Source organism: Symphodus melops, assembly GCF_947650265.1.
Source record: "Symphodus melops genome assembly, chromosome: 7".
Classification (NCBI taxonomy): domain Eukaryota; kingdom Metazoa; phylum Chordata; class Actinopteri; order Labriformes; family Labridae; genus Symphodus; species Symphodus melops.
This window is the reverse complement of record NC_136697.1, coordinates 2984667-3003309: the sequence shown is the minus strand read 5'-3', so window position 1 is coordinate 3003309 and position 18643 is coordinate 2984667. Positions and strand designations below refer to the sequence as shown.

Here is an 18643-nt window from a genome sequence, read left to right as displayed (position 1 = left end):
ATTAATGTATCTGTGTTTTTGCATTTGAGCAAGATGTTTATTTTGAGGATTTGAAATGTGGATGTTTGTGAAGTATATGTACGTGTTGCCTTGATGCCATTGTGGCCTGCAGACGTTTGGATACAGCATGTCAGGTTATTGAAGGTATTATACATAGGCCATGGAGCGGGGGAAGGTTGGAGCCAGGAGGGCAGGGAGTGATGAGGCATGGAGGTTGTGATATGAAAATCTTCTCAGTCAGACAGTGAGCCTTCAAGAAGAATGTTAGCATGTGCTGCAGTCTTTTGATTTCCTTCTATTTCCTCTACTGTTTTTGTTTATTAAGATACTCAGTTTAATAATTCACATTTATTCTGTTGTTCACCACAAGAGCCTCTTACACATGACATTACAAACAAGTATCTGTGCCGAGGTATCCAGGACTGCTTTCTCTGCAGTGATCCTTAAAGAGCCAGACAGCGTCACAGCGAGTCAGCATCAGCGAGCGCCACACCAGCAATTTATAACTTTTTTTATTAAAGACACAGGTAGAGAATAGAAGCTGTGTGTGTGTGTGTGTGTGTGTGTGTGTGTGTGTGAAAATACATAATACTAACAGCACTGTGTTTTTGTGACGTGTTTCCCTCTGTTCTATATTTAGTTTCTGCACACGCATCAGTAAACAAACCTCGACTGTACTGTCCTATAAATCACATTATGAACAACAACGACGACAAAAAACACTTTCAAGCCAAATGTCTGAAGTTAAGCGTTTTAAGGATATGAGCATCTTGCAGAGCAGAAAATGGCGTGCCCAAACTCCTGAAGTTCCTGAAAGGTCTTTGTGACCCTTGGTGGAATTATTCACCCTGCAGCGCTCCATGAAGGAGGTGTCGCAGGCCATGAGTGAGCTGTTGGAACAGATAAAGTCCACAGCTCCTCTGCAGGGGAAGTGTGGAGATACTGACCTTAAAGACTCTCTAATCTGTTACCCCCAAACCCCCTCCTCCCTACACGGATCCTCTTCGACCTGGATAAGCGGGTCATTGAACTGAAATTCTCTTGGAATTTTAACTCCCTTCCAGAGAGGGGGCGTGGTCAGTCACCCCTCATTTACATATTTAAAGCTACAGACACAGAAACAGCCTATGGATTTATGAGACTGGGGAGAGGAGAAGGGAATGATCAGACAGATTATGCCAGTTTAAAAAGACATGTTTGAGATGAGATTTAAAAATGGAGAGAGAGTCGATGTTACAGATGTGAGGTGGGAGGGAGTTCCAGGGTGGGGGGGTAGATAGACTGAAGGATCTGGACCCTGGGGTGGACAGGCGTGAGGGTGGTACTGTGAGTTGAAGGGAAGAAGAAGACCTGACACTGCGGGTTGGTGTGTTGATGTGCAGGAGTTCAGAGAGGTACAGAGGAGCGAGGTTATGGACGGCCTTAAAGGTGACCAGCAGAATTTTGAAGTTGATGAGAAATTTAACCGGGTGGAGATCTGGACAAGTTTAAGTTTATGGATGGACTTGTGAGGGAGACCAAAGAGAAGGGAGTTGCAGTAATCAATGCGTGTTGACCAGGATGGCGGTGCAGTTGGGAGTGAGGGATGGGCGGAGGCGATTAATGTTGCGTAGATGAAAATATGCAGACAGGGTGATATTATTGATGTGAGCTTGGAATGATAATGTGCTGTCAAGGATGATAGCCAGACTCTTAACCTGAGGGGAGGGAGAGACTGTGGAGTGATCAATGAGAAGTGAAAAGTTTTGAAATTGTGGATTTTGTGCCGATGAGAAGAAGCTTGGATTTGTCGCTGTTTAACTTGAGGAAGTTGGAGGAGAAGCAGGATTTTATTTCTTGCCGGCAATCAGTCAGGGAAGAAGGTGGGAGGGAGGAGGTGGGTTTGGTGGACAGGCAGAGCTCGGTGTCATCTGCATAGCAGTGGAACTGGATGTTACACTCAGGGAAGATATGGCCAAGAGGAAGGAGGTAGATGATGAACAGAAGGGGACCCAGGACAGAACCCTGAGGAACACCGGCAGGGACTGGAAATGGCTGAGATGAGGATGGTTAAAAGTCCAGAGTCGGCTGTGATCAGGAGGTTGTTGGTGATTTTTACCAGTACTGTGCTGTGGAGAGGGCTGCAAACAGACTGGAACTGTTCATAAAGGTTATTGTCGGAAAGATGACTGTGAAACTGAGATGAGACTGTTATTTCAGAAAGGAAAGGTAGATCTGAGATGGGACGAAAGTTATGGAAATCATTGGGGTCTGCACCTGGTTTCTTGAGTATAGGGGTTATTGCAGCTGATGAGGCAGAGGTGAGATAGGAATGTATGATTGCTGTCATTAGGGAAGAAAGAGGGGCTAAGCAAGCTTTAACCAGGACCGCAGGAAGAGGGTCTAAGAGACAGGTAAATGACTTTGATTTCCGAATGAGGTCAGATATTTCAGTAACAGAAGGAAGATTGAAAATAGAGATATTTGGAGTCAGTTGCTGGTGAATCTGGTAAATTTTGGCAGAAAAGAATGACATTAGTGAGTTATGCTTATGGTCAATCAGGAGCTCCTGGAGGAGATGAGCCTTGCCCGTATGAGAGTTTACATCGGTGTGGTCTTGTTTGACGCTGACCTGGCGAGGCTGGCTAGGACAGACGTTTTTTCAGGGATGACGAGTTGAAGACCAGATGGTATTGCTGTGGAGTCGTCTATTTGAAGGCCACGTCGGGAGCCATTATGATTATATTTCTGTTGGGCATGACGAGCGATGTCCAGGTGGAGATGCAATGCCAGTGGCCTTTACAGCCCTATAACCTTAAAGTAAAGTGTTGACTGATGCCACCATCAGATGTTTGTGACTCCCTGCTGTTCTCGTAATCACTCCACTGACTGCTTTAGTTCATGGTTTGAATGGAGAGTTTCTAAAAATAGAAGTCACTGTTGCTCTTTTCCTTTGATGTGTGATTGACACGGCCCTAATTAGCTTGTTAGTGTTCAATGGTGCATGAAATATCACAGGAGGCACCTGTCTGTTTGGCTGAGAGTTTTCAACCTCAAAAGTCTGTGCAACACCTCACTGACAGTCCCTGTGTGTGCGTATAATCTGTCCAATCAGGCTGCAGATTCATCATCATCACTTCATTTATACTGAACCTTTCAACACAGTGCTTTGACATTTAAAACAAAGCACGAGTACCCGAACACAGGAGATTTAAAAACAACACAAACAGACCAAGAAACCACGAGGACCCAAACTGTCCAACGAAATCCACCAAGCTGAAAGTAAAGCAAACATCAGACCATCATCAGGAGGACCCGTCACCAGGACGTTCAAGAATCTGTTCCTGATTGTTCCTTTAACATGTGAATATCATAGAGGACCCATAGACCCTCTTAGATGTGAGAATTAAAGGGTTAACTCCTTGATGTCTGAATTTGTTTCCAAGTATTAAAACATGTTTCTGCTTTCATTTAGATGCTAAATTAAGTTGAAAATGTTGATTTGAAAATATCACATAAATAGATATTACATAAAAATAGCACATAGCACATCAAACAGATGTTGTTCTGTCTCCCACTGGTCCTATGACAAACTAATGCTTGTAAAAGTTTGTACTGAAAGTGCATCAACCAGCAGTGGAGGAATATGGACACTATTTTGGCTGCATTTGGAGCAGAAGCGGTTTGATGCAAATTTGCGACAACAGGCATCAAGGGGTTAATGAGAAAAATCATACACATTTTGATCCGATTGTTGAGTCTGGATGTAGAAACACGACCAAATGATCCTTCTTTTTTGAAAAGCTTGTTTTTATAATCACTGTGATGGTTTAGTTCCACTTAGTGCGACTGTCACAAGTGCGACTTTGGTCAAACTTTGTTCATGTTGTCTCCCTCTGATAAGATCAATGCTGCAGCAGAGGAACATAAACTAAACAACTTAAAATGTTTGTATCAAGAAGAAAGGCCATGGTTTGCAAACACCAGATTAATAGATTTCTAGAGGTTCGGGCTTCGGCACTCCTGAAAACATCTCGATGTTGGACTGCTCCTGACCTCGTAGTTCAGTCATGCTCCTCACAACTGGAGACTCTCCCTGTCAGACAGGAGGGGGGCCGCGCCGAAAAAACACATCGCGGAAGTAACAGACGACACAACAGAGTCGTCTATATGAGGCTCTAATGAGAATATTTGTCTTCTTGTGTAGTTGAACAGAATCTCAACCTGGACTACAGAGTGGTGAAGAACATACAGCAAACAGAAGGCAGCAGGTTCATTAGAGCCGTGGTTCCCAAAGTGGGGGTCGGGACACGCTGGGGGGTCACGAGATTCCTTCCAAAAACAGTTGAAAATGGAAAATGGTTTAAAATTGTATTCCACCCTTTAATTTGAAAATTAATGTGATGATATGATGGTGTTTGGGCTGTTGTGTGGTGTTCTAATGCCGTGTTTGGAGAGGCCTAATAGTGTCAGAAGTTTAAAGCAGCTCCAGGGACAATGGGCGTCCTCAGTCTCTGGCACTGTGATGCTGAACTCGCAGGAGAAAAGGTTTGGGAACGGCTGCATTAGAGCACGGAGATCATAGCGGTGGCATGCATCCACTCTCTGCACCGTGCAGCAGTCACAGTATAGAAACGTCACTCCTGCTCCGATTGGCTCAAGGTGAACGATCCAGCCTTGATCTCTATCAGCTCACTCGCACTTGTTGTAGAAAAAAAAACCTCAGGGTCTGGAGGGAGATATTCAGCTGTTTGCATTCACACACATCCAGCTAATATCAGGAGGTGTCTCTAAGTTTGAACACCTGATTACATCGAGAGGGGGTTTCTGACTCCTTGAAAGGAGCCGTTCCTTTCAAAGAAACGTTCATAAGACTGGCTCCGTTTTATATCCATGTATTTTTTAGAAGCCAGCTAGAAGGTTACACATTTTAGCTGGTAAATAATCACTGGGAGGAATGACAGGGTCAGAATTATTCAAACTTAAAGATCCCACCAATATGCATTTGTGGGATGTTGGAGTTTGAAATGTTCATAAATATAGATTTGAATTGCTGCTGCACTTTCTTTGGCTCATTTTTACGATTCAATTCATCCTCAAACATCACAACTCTATTACATACCTTTTGGGTCAGGTGAAGCATTTTTGAAATCTTCACAAACTCACATGACATTAAAGAGAAAACCCACTTCAGGCACAAAGAGTGAACGAGCTGCTGATAAGATGGGTCTGAAATGTGACGGTGGGGATTGTGACCTTGTTCTGAAGAGTTTGGCAGCTTCTCTTATTTCCTGTGAGATAGTGGAGATTGTGACCTTTGGAGGAGAAGAAACAACGTGTGCCAGAGTATTTCAGCATCCAGACTGGAGCGAAGAAAAACAAAAATCAATGACCTCCAAGAATAGTGGATCACAGGTTCAGAGACCCAGCAAAATGTTCACCGTTTGAAGAAAGGCTGTTTGTTCCCCAAAGTCCACTGAGGAGTTTATGGACAGCTGCATGGACTACAAATATGGAGGACTTTTACTCTTGTGACAAAATGGTGGGACTGGATGAAGACACTTGTGTGGATTTCAAAATCACAAAATAACACAAAGCTTCTGCTCAAGTTAGATATTTCATATTTTGCAGATGCACCGTTGTCTTTTTCCTCATGTTTCATGTTTGTAGCTGCACAGATGAAACTCACATTCATCCTTTAAAGATGAGGTAGCAGCAAATGTCCTCTGACTATTGATCCATGAGAGCGGGTTAGGAAGTGTTCAAAGTAAAGAAGAAGTTTGGAGCCTTAGTTTGAGTGATCGTGGCTCCTCTTCAGCTCGCGATGATAAACACGTCCTCGACAGGTGACCGAACCGCTCGCACAGTGGTGAAAGCCAACAGCCAATCGTGAGGGGCTGCACATTCGCAACATCTCGCACAGTCAGAAAGTTTTCATGTGAAATCAGATATGACAACATGCCAACACTTTAAGTTCAGAGAGGCTCTGAAGAACAACTCCACTCACATCCTCCTCTCCACATTATTTTAATGCTCTGTGAGGTTATGTGCCTGACCGGACTAAAGCCTCTCAGGAGATCACACACACACACACACACACACACACACACACACACACACACACTAAGCCTCTCCCCAGGGGCATTTTCACCATCTCTTGTTTCAGGACGCACTGACCCATTCCTGCATTGTCACGTGATGGTGAACGCTCCCTCCTGACCGAAGCACAACCTGGAATATTCAAAATAAAGTGGCATTGTCTCACCAGTCGAGCGTTTTTATCTTTAATTTTTGTCTTTGTTATTTGAATAATAGAAGTGTGTCAACATGTCACAGTTGAGAGGACATTCACTTGTTTCCAACTGAAGCACATCTCCAGCCTGCAGCAGCAGTTAATCTGGGCTGAACAGAGGTGGAGCTGCTGCACACCACCGACCATTCACAGCTCTGACGTCGCAGAGGAAAAGAGCTTTTGATGAAAGTGTGACCAGAAACAGATGTTACAGATGTCAACCATGATGTGGATATTCTGAATGCACCCTTATCTCCACTGTAAAACAAGCTAACATGCTCTGCTAAGTGAGGGGACAGCGCCTTGTAGAGCTCGCTCCTTCCTTGTTCTTCATCTGTTCATAGGCGTAGATGTGTGTCTGGTCCGTATGGACATGTCCATCCCAATGTCAAACCATGGCTGAAATGTCCACACCATTATTTAGGTTAATGTGAAAAAGTCACCTCATGAGGCACTAAAAGGGTTAAATCATTTCCCACTTCGGCAACGCCTCCAAATACACAACCGCTGAAACGTCTCCCACTCGATAATAAACACATTCTATATCCAGCAAGGTCTTCACAATAAAAGTTCCAAGTTTAAATGTGGATGACAGGCTTTTATTGTGAAACAATGATCAGGACATAGGGTATTTTCAACACTAGCAGCTCAACACATCTGAAATACAAACGCAGGAGAGAAACCCTCAGACTGAGTATGAATCTAAATCTACATATATGATATTATATATTACATCGGTGTGGTCTTATATTATATTCTGAGAAGTGACTAAACCACTTTCTGTCCAGCAGAAACCTCTGTGATTGTGATTCTAAACTAAAATAAGTCAACTTGTTTTTGTTTATAAGTGAGATGAAGAGACTGCCAGTATTTTCTTTAATATTTAAGGAAATTCCCAGGACAATATAATACATTATTTAAATACTTCAAACACTGTAAGCCCTGATTTCATGTCCCTACCAAAGTCAGAATCAAACCTGCACCCTTGCATCCGTTTACGTCAAGGACAAAGAAAAATGCAAAACTGGGCGTCTGGGTAAAACACATTGAAAGTCCAATAGGAAACAATTGAATCAAGACGTGCATGCTGTCAGGAGAGGCTGTTAGATGTTCATTCCCTGTTTTGATAGCAACAAAGTAAAAGTTCTAGATGCTCCATATTTTATAGATAATTCCCAATATTAGTTGTCCTCCTGGTTTATTAAATAAAACTCCTGCATGTTTGCACAGATCTGATGGCAAAGTATCAGAAAGAAGACTAGTGTGTTGTTTCCAGGTGCAGGACAAAAGGGGAAGGGCCGCACACTCTTCTGTTTAGCACTCAATAACTTTATAGTGTGCCTTCCCCTTTTTTCTGAAGTGTCAGTTTGAACCTTTGCAAACACATCCTTGCAGGTGTGCAGGATTATTCATCAGGATCATTTCTGATGGATTCATTCTTTTCTTTTGCATCTTCCCTGGGATTTTATCTTTTTAATATCAGGAATCAAAAAGTATTTCATTAAAGTCAGGGTTGGTCATTTCCTCCAAACACACTTTTGAAGGATCTGGTTAAAAGTGTCTTTAGGTCCTGACAGAAAGACATAATCAAACCTCATATTTTTAGTTTCTGCACGTGCAGCTGCATTCATCAGCGCTCAGAGTAATCCAGCATGGCTGCCAAGCCTGCACGCTAAAGCCTTTTTCTAATCAGAGCTGATGATCTGATGGAGATCCATCTGAAGTGTTAGTGTCGATGCCTGAAGTCATGAGTGTTCACTCCAGCATGCATGACTGAGTGAACACTTTAGATCCCAGATGTGTCTCAAACTTGTCTCTGCAGTGTGTCACACAAAAACACATTGTTTTTTTTAATTGTCCCCCTTTATTTAAAGTGATCTAAGGTTTGAAACAGGGAAGCTGACTCTCCAGTGTGGTCTGCAAGCAGCTGGATCCCCTTGTTGTTTACGTGCTATTGAAGTCTGCAGACATCGTACAAAGAGCCATGACGTCTTTATTTATTTGCAAACTACGACAGCGCAAAACAATACCAAACTGAAGCTTTTTCTCCAGATTTATATAGAGAAGTGTGCTGTTGAGATATCAAATAATGTTCCCTGGTGAATGTCAGTAAATTCCACAAATAACTAAATATTTCACATCATTTCATGCATATAAGAACTAAACAATGTTTTGCTCTCCATCTTTAACTTCAGGTATCTGAGAAGAAGACAGACAGAGACAACGAGGACAGCTGGTCGACTTGGTTCCCTTAAACTCCAACAGAGGTATCCAGTGACTCGCTGATCCAGGACCATGGTTTTCAGAGATATCGATTCAACAGACTTGCCTGGCGTCATCTCGGATCATCTTGGAGTTTAATCTCTGCCCGATGCTCACCTGCAGGTTGAACCCTGCTTTGGATGCATGTCTGTTCCCACCCTGGACTCAGCCAGCTCTCTGAACTTTACTCCAGCTTCTTTACCAGCGACACTCCCTGATGATCACAAGGGAATATGCCACTCTGTTTCTGGTGGGCTCCTGCTTCTTGTTGGGCTACAGCGCCCAAATGCCCCTGCAGGCTCAACCCCAAAGCAGAGCTAAGGCTGGAGGGATGTCTGCCAGGGGGGGCCCCGGAGGCAACAAAGTGAGGGCCCCTTCATGGGAAGTGACATCATCAGAGGGCAGGACGAGGCTCCGGGGACACGCGAGGTCGAGGGTCCAGCGGATTAAAAGAGGATGGGTGTGGAACCAGTTCTTCGTCCTGGAGGAGTACATGGGGTCTGAACCACAGTACATCGGAAAGGTAAGAACGTCTTTGCACTAAATCCTGTTGTACCCCACCACTGATGAAGAGACAATGGGGGACATAAGCTGTGATCAGTTGCACCGCCAGCCTTGAGTGCATGGCGAGGTATCCCAGCATGCTTTGAGCAGCGTTAAAGTAGCTTAAGGTCACTCACTGCACACGAACCCTACAGGATAACTGAAGTGCACCTCTCTGGCTGTGAGGGGCGTGTCCGGGGGGGTAGCTAGTCGTGGCATGGGCCCCCCTTGAAATCTGATTGGTCACAAGAGGTGCAATCCCCAAATCCAAATCCATGATTGGCTATTTACCTAATCAGAGGCGGGACATAAGTTTAAATGTACTATTTCAATGATGGCACTTGTAGATAAATATTTTTCTCTATCCATAAATTACAGTGGACTTAATTGCCAATAAATCTATATTTTTTTAAGTTAGACAGCGTACAAGAGTTTACCAACAGATCTCTTGTACTTGTGACGTTACACATCTTTGTTTTTGAGTCCCTAAAGAGCCAAATTGTGTTTCTTACAAGTAGACATCATTGGATGGATAAAAAGGGTAAAAAGTTCAAATAACTGAGTGTGTGTGCGAACACACATCATGCCACTCCTCCACAGTCAGTACGCCAGTGGTGCTTCAGGATACCTGTGCTGACTTTGAAGTCCTGATCCTGATCAGATCCACACTTTGATATCTTAATTCATCAGAAAGAAGTCGAGTCGTTTGAACCAATAAGTCGGAGAATTTTGACAACTTAAACTTTATCTGAGACCTGAAAGTATAACAGGGAGCTCGTTTCCTCTGCAGGGGGTCGGAGACCTCCAGCTGGTACACACAGAGAGTTCTAGTCCATGTGAGAGGACAGGGTCAGACACAGAGACCAGGGACTCTGTAAATCAAATAACCTGCATGTCTGTCAAAATATGTTAGCATCACATGTAAGCTAAATAAGCTAACTGTAGCCTAGTGCTAATGCCTGGAGCTGCTGTGAAACAACACTAAGAGCAGATAATACAGACGCACGGATACAGTGTCAATAATGATCTAATATCAGACAGTCGAGCAGCTCATGACTGAAATGAGCTGAATGTATCGAAGCCGAAAACCCACATTTAGAAATCCTCTGATCATATGTTTTTCATTTGTTTTGAATTCATTCATCAACATGTGCAGCACACACACTTCATTGATCATGAGTCCTGAGTGACGTCTGTTCCATCCATGACAGCCTCTAACTCTCAGCCTCCTTACATGAGAGGCCTTTGGAGAGTTTAGACTGAGGACTCGATGTTACGGGTTCGAGGAGGGTCTGAATAATCAGATCGATCTGCAAGCTGACGGCAGCAGCAGAGGAGAGCAGCTTTGAACATTTACAAGTGGGATGCTGAAAGTTACAATCTGATCGTGAGCTGGCAGAAAGTTGATCTTGGCCTCAGGGAATAAAGGACACACGTATGAATGTGCTGGTTTCTGTGCTGTGCCTTCAGTTTGTGTTTTAATTTAACCAGGTAATGAACCAATGAGATCAACCCCTCTTTCACAAGGGTGACCTGGCCAGCACACGTCATGACAAATGATTCACCATAACTGTCCAGCTGAGTTATGTTCAATGATTAAAGCAGTGAACAACATCTCTTCCAGTTTCTTCTGCGTCGCTACACTTGACGTCGAAGGCTCCGTTCTGGTCCCCTCTGTGAATCACTGATGGATGCTAAGAGCCACCAAACACTCATTACATCAGCTTATTATTATGAGTTAACAGACGTTTTATCGACATGTGCATCATTTTCAGAGAGTTTAAGAATGAAAGAGCAGTGCGTGGATGAGCAAGTATGCTAACTGCTGTATATAAACATGGACATGGCCTGAGCGACGTCACCCACTGGTGTCTGAAGCAAGCTTCTTAAACCTCTCTGCATCGGTCCCCATGTTGGAAAGATAGCTTTGACTTAACCTCCATATCTCCCTGTTGGCCTGGCTGCAGACCAGAACACGTGCCTGGTCAGCTCCTCTCCGCTCAGACACAGAGGATGATGCCCAGGGACTCGGGATTAATGTGCTGTTGGTGCTAATAGCAGGGACACAGCTTGATTATCACCCGAGGAGAAACAGCTATGTGGAAAGAGAGGGTGAAGAAAACAGATGACCTCCTGCCGCTCAGAGTTTCACTCAGAGCTCGTAGTGCTGGAGCCTTTGGTTCAATGTGAGCTGCAGGTTGAGAAGATTAAGACTCTGTGGAGACGGACTCGGAGGATTTTCTCAAAGGTCACTGATGAAATCGAGAAGGAAATCACAAATAAATCGTAAAAGATGGAGTACAATGTGACAATGTTGATAAAAATACAAACAGGAATCTGTATATTGGGTTTTTATTGTCTGCCTCTGGCTTGACTCGCCGAGACGAGCAGTGTATTTGAAACGGAGCAAAGCGTAGAGGTGCTGCTGCTGACACGCGGACGTGGAACACAGCCATTGACCAGATTGGCAGCGAGCGGCGGCCTAGTGAGCAGCACTGAGGGACCACGGCGTGCACAGAAGACTCGTCCGCACATCTAAATATTCAGCGACATAATGTTTAAAACCATAAAGCATTATATCACTAGATACAAACCGTGACCTGACTTTACTATCAATCTTCTCCTGAGTGGGTTGTGCTGCTGTCCATTTGTCTCCCAGCAGTGTGTGTGTGTGTGTGTGTGTGTGTGTGTGTGTGTGTGTGTGTGTGTATTCTCGTTTGAGGTGAAGACATAGCACCTCTCTGCCCTCATTACATATGTCTGCCTGACCTTTTCAGGCGCACCTCCATCTGTCTCCGCCGGGCATGACGGCTTAACAAAATCACAGCTCAGGTCATCAACATTCATCAGACACAGCTCTCCTGCTCACTGTGCAGCCTGGGCAGAGTATGTAGACATGAAAAACACATTGACTTATTTATTGAGCATTTAGTTCATTAAGCCCGTAACTCCCGACTGTAAAATATGGAACAAGATCTGTCATTTTAGAGCAGTCTGGTATTTTAGCAGAATGAGACGTCAGGCGTCTCTTAATCAGCGCCATCACCTCCCATTCTGCCTGACTGTGATGGAGAAGAAAGGCGAATGTTTAAAGGATGAGATGAAGTGATGTAAGTTGGTGTAAGGATGATCAGATCAGTGTCAGAGCTGCTCACTGTGATGATGTGAAAGATGATGATATGATTTATTGATGAATGGGAGCATTTAGCCTGCCTCTGCCTTTCTTCAAAGATCTCTGACGACGTTTCTCTTCTCTCCTCTTTGCCATTGTTTTTTTCATGTGTAATGTTGGTACCAGGAGTATTTGCATTTTGTTCGTATAGCGTCCATAACGGGCCGTGTGGTTGGTTGGTTGTATGGGTGTGGTCACTACCTGTATAAGGTGGCTTTGCTGTTTGGGCGCCGATCGCCATGTGGTGTGGCGAGGTGTTGTGGGACGAAACAGCAGAGAAGGGAGATTCCCACGTGATGTCTCCTCGCTCTGGCCATGAGCCCACACAGTTGAGTTGTGGGTGTGGTATAGGGTATTAGAGTTAATGTATCCACACAAAGGGGCCTGGTTATGTCGGAGGTGGCATCGCTGTTTTGCTAAATGCATTAGCCTGCAGCAGTTTCTTTATATTTTCCAGATAAACCGTTGATATGTGACAGATTCATAAACTTGAGTAATGGCAGCCAAGGCCTTCATGATGCTCCTGGGATTCAAACCCTGTCCAGCCCTCAAACCAACCCACCGCGAATTAGCAGCTAGAAGTGAAGAGCTGTGGTTGGTTTCCACCTTAAGCAGTCGACTGATGTCAAAGTGTTTTGGTAAGAAAGCTTCTTTCTCAACAGTAAATCGGTTGATGGGATAAAGAGGGGACCAGATGGCCTTTAGGCTACTTTCCTTGGGTTTCAGCTTCTGCACAACACACACCCGCCTTCACTTTGGAGGGTTAAGCCGAGGTGCTGCGCACTATAATTAGCACAGAGACAGAGTTGAACCTCGCTCAAGTGTTTAATGTATGCTGACAGATCACCTCCATTTGGCTCCCATTGTAACATAAACCTGGATTATACCACAGCTCCACTATCATTGTATCTTTGTACATATTGGTGTCCCATTCTGGAGCTCCACGCACACACACACTCAGATATTTACACACACACACACACTCGGATATTTACACACACACACACACATTGCATCTCGCCTCTGTACTGCAGCTGTGACTGCCTCAGATCACAGAGGTGGGTTCAGTGTGAATAGGGCTTATGTATTACCTTACAGATGTTATGACAGTGGCCTGTTTTATTTTGCTAACCAAGGGAGCACTTTAGCACGTGGGCTTGGGCCTCAACTGTAGGTTTTTGCACTTCTGCATTGGCTTCATCAATGTAACACCAAAGGCTGCTGCTTGCTTGAAATTCACAGATATGTTCTTAAAACTGGACTTCCTGGATTAGGTTTGTGATTACCTGGAGCTCTGCTCATCACACCAAGTCCTGCTTCAACAGTTTCTAACACAGAGAGGATTTTAAGTTAAGGGCTATAAAATCTGCTAATCTGCTAATACCTCAGAGGCCACATCATCAATATTCTCCAAAGCTATTTGACAGGATGTTGACGATGTCATTCTACAGACACAGTGAATGTATGAGACAATTAAACCTTCCCAATCTGTTCTATTTTATTTTCCTTTGGGGGAGAATCATGGTGACATGCTTGTGTCCGGATGTGGCTCAGTTGGTAGAGTCGTCTCTCTTAAGTAGAACGTTTGATCCACAGATCCTGCAGCTACATGTCCGATATGTCCTTGGGCAAGACACTTCACCCTAACTTCCCCCCACTGCTTCATCGTATTCAGCGTATGAATGTGTACATGTGACCTGCCATGTAAAAGTCAGCAGACTAGAGAAGCACTATAAGACCTCAAGTTTGTCAACTTTTCACAGGCAACTATCCTACCCCGACCTGTCAGGATAAGCCAAACCAACACAACATTACTGATAGTGATTATGATGAAAAAGATTCAGGCTGTGAAGACTCAAGAGCCAATCAGACGACTGCAGAAAATACTGGACAGCAAAACACGTCTTCAGAGACACAAACCTTTCCTTCCTCATAAAACTGTGACGCTTACTTCTGAGATAATGATCTTGTTAATTCAGAGAGCAGATTTTCTCCATGTGAATGTAACACTACAACTTGTGTATGTCCCAGGTTTAATGCCCTGTGAGCTGGTTGTGTTGATGAAAGAGCCTAACCCTAATCACCCAGTTAATATTTACATGTCTTTGTCTGATAGTGCATGCAATAAAGACCAGGACAACATTTAAGTAAAGCCTCATATAATAAATATGATACATGAACGTCTTCAAAGTTATAATGCTACAGAGTGCCTGCAGTGTGATGTTCAGCTCCTCGTCTTCCTCGCCTCCTTGTTTATTTTCACTCCCACATTTCTGCTCCACTGGACCTTCATTAAACTGCATCAATATTCACCTCCTTATTTCTCATCAGCGCTCAGAGCCCACTGGGTCAGTTCGTTGTTAACTTTCACATCAGTGGACTTCTTCTGGAGAAAAGTAATGAACTCACTGTCGGAGAGTGTTAGCGCACTTTCAAAAAATCTGTGTTTTCATCAAGATGCTTCTGGCTAAGGTTCTTCAGAGGGTGTAAACATGCTCGTCTTCTTTCATAGTGTTTAAATTATACTTGTGTTGTCAAGTCTACAGGGCTCAACGGTGTGCTCTATATTCGCCACAGCGGCTTTGATTATTCGCCATGGATTGTGGGATGTGTAGTCCCTTGTTTGAGGTAGAGGAATATATGACACAGGCTTGAAGGATTTGATCATAGAATGAGTTTAGTTTGGCTGAAAGCCACTATACTTTAATAATTTGATACAACGGCTGAGGCTAAAAGTAGGAGAACATTGACGGATGAAAAGAGCGAGCGACCTGACATTAGACTGTATGTCGCTATCGATGTCTCAGGTTTGAATAAATCTATAAATCCATCTGAAGTTAGCTTCAAAAGTTTGGAAACTCACAAACCTATCTCAACTAGCATGTCATAAATTAGCGTCTCCATTTTAGCCACGGCCTATAGTCGTCATGGTAACAGTTGAAGACACATACTCCACATACTAACAGTTAGATTACATCGGGCTGTAGTTGCTAGCACAGTCTGATTTGTGCAAAATCCTCATCAGGCGACGTGGTTCCTTGTCTTTTCACAACGTCTCCGATAACTTCCAATCCCTCTGATTGTTAACAAATGGACGTAGACTAAAAGGCCTATGCGTGACCTCCAGTTGGCGCCAAAACCAAATGCCTACATATTGTTGCTTCAGATCAAACTGGATGTGTTGTTCGTTTACGGACTGTATATATCACTGGATTGGAGAGGGGTTGTAGAAGAGCACAGAAATGCATTTGGTTATTGGTGGGTTGTGTTTGTGGGAGCCTGTAGGTTAAAGTAAGACGATCCATTAGAGGCACTGCACTTTGATCAGTCAATGAAACATAGTAAAAACACAGTAAAAACGATTTTCTGCCAAAGTAATGAAAAGATGTAACTATCACACTGCTCATGAAGATGAGCTCTCTCTGTTGATATCTTCTGAATACAAAATCTTGTCCTGCTGTTGTTTCCAGCGCTCGTAGACTTTGAGCCTCTGTCATGATTTAAGAAGCACCTGTTGCTGAAAGTGATCACGTTCAGTTGACTTACCTTTGAATAACAAACATGACCTTTAAGGTATGAGAAATGTCTCAATCATGACATTATTTAAGAGCACTTTATCAGTCACTTTATTCCCATCTTCAGGGTGTGTATGGGGGATTTGTTTTGCCTTGAAGCATTATTATTATAGATTTCCCATTACTCTCCACACCCTCAGTCTTATTGTGATTGATTGCTGCTGCATAAAGACATTCAGGGTCTATGTGAAATGACTCTGTGGTTGTTCTATGTGTCCTGCAGCTCCACACAGACCTGGACCACGGAGACAACGCAGTCAAGTACACGCTGTCTGGAGAAGGAGTCGGCTCCATCTTCACCATCGACCAAATCACTGGAGACATCCACGCACTGGTGGGACTCGACAGGTCAGTGCTCACTGATCCAAACAAGAACACTCATGTTTTATCGACAGTGATAGGTGAAGAAATGTATGAAGATCTCATTGAAACAGTTTGAGATGTGACTGATTTCAGAATGTAGTGTAATGACTCGACACGATGGTGAAAGACCCAAAGTCAGACTCTGGACACAGAGGAACACTGTAACGGTCATAAACAGGCAGAGTAGTGATTGAGCAGTGGTCGGGTATCTCACAAAACAAAGATATTTTCCTACGTTTCGGCCTCTCATCCATACGAAAACGCAGATTTACGGCATCAAAAACGAAGCTTTTAAAAACCTCCGACCAAAGCGAAGATTTGCGAATTTTCCGTTTATGCATTTGCATGTGGACGTCAATAACCGGGTTTTTGCGTTTCGAAACGTCACTGCCTTTGACAAAATTCTTCTTACGTCACATGTGCGACCTGTGTTTACATTCAGAAACAGTATGGACACCCTCACAACGGTTTTTGCTCCATGTTCAAGAACACAGGCGAAGGTCGATGTTAAGGATGGAAGCTTACTCTGATTGGATAGGATTTGGGGAACCACTGCCACCTAAAGGTCTGGCATGCTTATGAATGTGCTTAAACACTTCAGCGGGTACGTGTGGATCTATTCTAAAAACCAGGTCGTGTTTTTTTCTAGACGGTGGGGGCAGGATATTCATTTTTACAAAAACACGGCTACGTGTGGACAAGGCCTCAGACGACAAGTGGTGGAGAGACCAATCACACACAGCCATGCACTCAGGACACACAGGAGAGACAAACAGAGGGAGACAAACAACATAAAAGAGAGGGGCTGCTGTGGGTTGAACTATCACTCTTAAGATTATTATTATAGGTTGGTATCAATTACAGCTGTTGTTTTCTCATGGCAAGAATACTGTGTAAACCAGCACACGAGGATCCAAGTCTGGGAAAGAGATATTACATATTTTGTTTGCTACTTCTTTCAAAGTAGGTTTTATTTATTCAGATTTTAGTCACAATAGAAACCCCGAGCACACACTTCATATCTGTCTTTCTTTGTTGCACTTGTTATTATCAAACCATTTATCTGTTTCGGGTCTCATGTGAAGTGGATCCACTCCTCGTTGTGGTTGGATAGAAGGTGGGGTACATACATAATAACAGGACTCTTCCTTACACATACATGTAAGGTAAGTGTAAAATGATCAGTGAACCTAACTGACACAGACACAGAGACCAGTCCAAGTCCGAACACAAAGATTCCTGATGCTCTGAAGATTTGAACCTTGAACCCTCTTCGTGGGAGATGACAGTTCTGACCAGTTCTTCCTGTGGATGGATGATTTATATGTATTTGATAAACAACTAGACACATTTAACATGACTAAGTTACCAAAAGGGTGGAGACATGTTTCATAAGCACAAACACACATGTTCCCCCCGTGCATGTGTGGGTTCTCTCCAGGTACTCCGGCTTCCTCCCACAGTCCAAACACATGCTGGTCAGGTTAAAGGCTAATTTGTGTAGCTGAGTGTGAGAGTGGCTGGTTGTCTGTCTCTGTATGTCAGCCCTGTGATTGATCGTTGATCAATCTAGGGGTTAGACCACTTTTCGCCTCACCACCCTGACAGCTGTGATTGGCTCCTGCTCTAAGAGTCTTCAAAGAGGATTAGCAGTATCGATAAAGGATGGATCGATGGATGGAACCCCACTTGGAATGAAAGTTGAATTACTTGTGTTTTCCATGTTCATGTTATCATGGTATTCCACAGACTCCATCACATGCTGGTCAAAATGACACTAGTTTATAATGCTGTGACACCTGCTGTTTTACAGGGAGGAGAAGTCCTTCTACACCCTGAGGGCCCAGGTAGTAGACCTCCACTCCAGCATCCCTTTGGAGCCAGAGTCCGAGTTCATCATTAAGGTGCAGGACATTAACGACAATGAGCCCCGGTTTCTTGATGGACCCTACAGCGCCAGTGTCCCTGAGATGTCTCCCACAGGTAGGACAAGTCCACATGAAGCTAAACAAATTAAGTTATGCTTTGATAAATAATGATGGCTGATGAATAGAATCACATCCAGGATGGATATGGCCTTGGATATTTCAACATGTTTGCATGCATATTAAAAGTCCATTTTAAAGTTCCCATATTCTCCTCGTCTTCAACCAGGTTAAGTCTCAGAGCTTGTGTGTGTGAAGTGTCTTGTTGTAAATCCACTCTGATCCTGTATTTGATCATGTCTATAAACCCCTCTATTTCAGCCCTGCTCAGAACAGGCTGTTTCTGTGTCTGTAGCTTTAAATATGTAAATGAGCTGTGTCTGACCACGCCCCCTCTCTGGAAGGGCTCGGGTGTACTCGCTGCTTTCTGGCTCCATGTCCTATTATTTACGGTGAGAAGGCAGACTCAGAGGGCAGAACAAACACCTAGCTGTGGGAGTGTCACCCACCTGGGGGAGGGGCTACTGCCCTT

General features: G+C 43.9%; 1 protein-coding gene across 1 annotated transcript in view; it reads left to right on the top strand.

Annotated features, from left to right (window-relative positions):
* The window catches only part of LOC306826857 (cadherin-12-like), a 50653-nt gene that overhangs the window by 7698 nt on the left and 24312 nt on the right, over positions 1-18643 (top strand). Inside the window, exons 2-4 of the mRNA XM_079348392.1 lie at positions 8467-9056; positions 16047-16171; positions 18000-18169. Of these exons, the coding sequence (XP_079204518.1) occupies positions 8751-9056; positions 16047-16171; positions 18000-18169 (601 nt within the window). The 5' untranslated portion in view covers positions 8467-8750. The remainder of the gene's footprint in view (positions 1-8466; positions 9057-16046; positions 16172-17999; positions 18170-18643) is intronic.